This window comes from Alosa pseudoharengus, unplaced genomic scaffold, assembly GCF_046254945.1.
Source record: "Alosa pseudoharengus isolate Yale_2024_CS ecotype anadromous, Long Island Sound unplaced genomic scaffold, YU_APseudo_1.1 YU_APseudo_1.1_scf_13, whole genome shotgun sequence".
NCBI lineage: Eukaryota > Metazoa > Chordata > Actinopteri > Clupeiformes > Clupeidae > Alosa > Alosa pseudoharengus.
The window spans coordinates 13,944,065-13,947,191 of NW_027468598.1; the positions used below are offsets into that span (position 1 = coordinate 13,944,065).

General features: G+C 47.2%; 1 protein-coding gene across 1 annotated transcript in view; it reads left to right on the plus strand.

The window, feature by feature from the left end:
- Positions 1 to 1,917: 1,917 nt before the first annotated feature.
- The window catches only part of dner (delta/notch-like EGF repeat containing), a 57,915-nt gene continuing 56,705 nt past the window's right edge, over positions 1,918 to 3,127 (plus strand). Inside the window, exon 1 of the mRNA XM_076281679.1 lies at positions 1,918 to 2,175. Within this exon, the coding sequence (XP_076137794.1) occupies positions 1,918 to 2,175 (258 nt within the window). The remainder of the gene's footprint in view (positions 2,176 to 3,127) is intronic.

Genomic DNA, 3,127 nt, shown 5'->3' on the forward strand with positions numbered 1-3,127 from the left:
CACCCTCAACACGTCGAGTGTGCCAGCAGAGTTGTTTGTGTCTGCAATCAAAGGGAAGTTGTACAACACAATGTATTCCCCTCAGGGGAGCCAAACCAGGCCTCCCTCATTGTGTTCTACTGCCAAAATAAGCATCCATATCAGTCTGCATCAAGTTACCGTAATCAATCATCATCAACATCGATAAAGATTATGTGTCAAGACTTTTGTTGGGATCTTGTTGCTCGTCTACAATGTTGTTATGCATCTATAATCTGTTATGTTTGATAATCTGTTTGTTTTTGTGTGTGTGTGTGTGCGTGCATGCGACGTGCTTGCGTGCGTGTGTGCGTGCATGCGTGCGTGCATGCGTGCGCGTGTGTGTATGTGTGTTTGGGCGATCACACAAGTTGTGTGTGAGTGTAATAACAGAGTGCTCAAGGGACAGTGAAGGTAAAATTAGCTGGCTGTCAAATCTGGGCCAAATCCTTATCAAAACCAACAAGCGCCTACTGCGCAGTGTGGCCTCTTTTACAAGCCAGGAGCACCAGTGGAATCAAATGCACTGATTGTACCCCTCCATGTATTCATGGACATCCAGATAAAGTACTTATGCATATACAGTACTATATGTGCTCGTACTAGAGTGAATACACACATACACATACATGTAGACACATACGCACACATACACACACCCACACACACACACTCACACACACACACACACACACACACACACAAACACACACACACACACACACACACACACACACACTTACACACACACACATACATACTTACTACCTTGAGTCTGAACACACCTATTGCACAGCTGTAATAACACACCTATTGCACAGCTGTTGAATGTAATAATAACATGATGCCAGTGATATATTGTTAGAGGTAGATGCCTTGGCTATAGGAAACGATATTATTTATTTCCATCTATTTACAAAAGTGTGTTTTGTGTGTGTGTGTGTGCACGCGTGGGTGCATGTGTGTGTGTGTATTTATTTGGATGGCTGTTGACAGGGAGTCTGTGTAAATACTGCCTCTTATCATTCTAATGCAGCTTAATCCCACTGGCAAATGCTGGCAAGCTTAACGCTGTCATTCTCAGCCATTCTCGTTCTCTATATTACTTACTCCTACTCTGTCTGTCTTTCTCTCCTTCTCTCTATTTCATCCTTTCTTTTTCTCTTCCTTTTTCTTTTTCCTTTTCACTCACTTTCTCTCTTCCTCTTCCCCCTGGTAGCCCAACGTTATCAATAAAGTCAGTAACAACCAAGGGCGGGTAAAGATTCTCAAACAGAATTCCTGTGTGTGTGTGTGTGTGTGTGTGTGTGTGTGTGTGTGTGTGTGTGTGTGTGTGTGTGTGTGTGTGCGCGCATACACGTGTACATGTGCGTGTGTGTGCATGTGTGTGTGTGTGTGTGCGTGTTGGAGAAAATGGTTGGGGGAGATGTAGTGTCGTCAACCAGCGTCACAAAGCATCAGCAGCTGCAGGCGCGCCAGAGAGCCCTCCCCCTTTAGTCTCTCTCTCTCTCTCTCTCTCTCTCTCTCTCTCTCTCTCTCTCTCTCCCTCTTTCTCTCTCATCCCACTCTCCATCAGTTGCTCCCCCACTCCCTCCCTCCCTCTCTACTTTACTCTCTCGCTCTTTCGTATTCTCTCAGTCAGCCAACACACGGCATATCAGCAGCATCCTCTCAACCTGCTTCTATCTCCCTCCCTCTCTCTCTCACACACACACACACACACACACACACACACGTGTGCTGTCACCCCGGCAGCAGACGCGAAACCTCCTCACGCAGCATCGCAGAGTGAAGCTGTGAAAGCAGGTCAGAGAACTAGAAGAGGAGGAGAAGAAGGAGAAGAAGAAGAGGAAACTCTTTCGCTGAGAAGAAAAGAAGAGACTGAAGACCGAGGTCGGCATGGTTACCCCAAAAGCCTTCCTCCCCCTCCTTATCCTCACCTTCACCGTGGGGGGCGTGTTTCTTACGCCATTGAGTCCAGCCCCGACCGTTCCCCCGGCGATGACCCCTCCTCCTGACCCCTGTGAGGGACGGCCATGTCTGAATGGGGGGGTGTGCGCCCCCCAACCTGATGCTGAGGTAACCCCAGAGAACCTGCCGGACTCCTGGGCTTACTCCTGCACCTGCACCCCCGGCTTCACTGGACACAACTGCGAGGTGAGTGTGTGTGTGTGTGAGTGAGTGTGTGAGTGTGTGTGTGTGTGTGTGTGTAGGTGTGTGAGTGCATGAAAACTAGATACGGGTAATTCTCTGGTACTCAGAACACAGAGGAACTTTACTGCAATTTATGTGGTTTATGGGGAATTTCTGGTGACATGTGACAGGGTTTTGGTGTGTGTGTGTGTGTGTGTGTGTGTGTGTGTGTGTGTGTGTGTGTGTGTGTGTGTGTGTGTGTGTGTGTGTGTGTGTGTGTGTGTGTGTGTGTGTGTGTGTGTGTGTGTGTGTGTGTGTGTGTGTGTGTGTGTGTGTGTGTGTGTGTGTGTGTGTGTGTGTGTGAGTGAGTGAGAAAGAGAGAGAGAGAGAGAGACAGAAGCAGGTTGAGAGGATGCTGCTGGCCGTGTGTGTGTGTGTGTGCGTGAAGGACTTTTGCAATGGTCTCTGAACACCTCCATGTGCCATCACCAAGATGTGAGAAGGATTGCTAGGTTGCTGTGGTAACAGAACAGTGACAGATGAGAGCCCTAGCTTACAAATGAGTATGTGTGTGTGTTTGTAGAGCCAGTAACACAGCTATGTTTTTTTCAGTGTGGCCTCTTCACCTTGCTCAGAGGTCCTAGGCTTTGATCTTCAATGAGAATACATCATTCAAGTGCGTGTGTCTGTTTGGATTGTGTTTCTTTGAATGTGTGTGTATGAGTGTGTGTTTGATGAAATAGACTGAGAAACAGATCATCTGAATATACTGATTTATTCCTCTGTATGAATACAGTGATATGTCGAATGAGTGTGCTTCCATACTGCCCAGTCATATCTTATATAAAGGAAGCAGAATTGCTGTCTGCAAACACTTGCTGTGTATTCTGTGATGTGCCTAGTTAATGAGTATGCTGTACTTCAGTAATGGCTGACGGCTGCATCATCTCTGGGTATTGACTCTAAGTGTCATGGC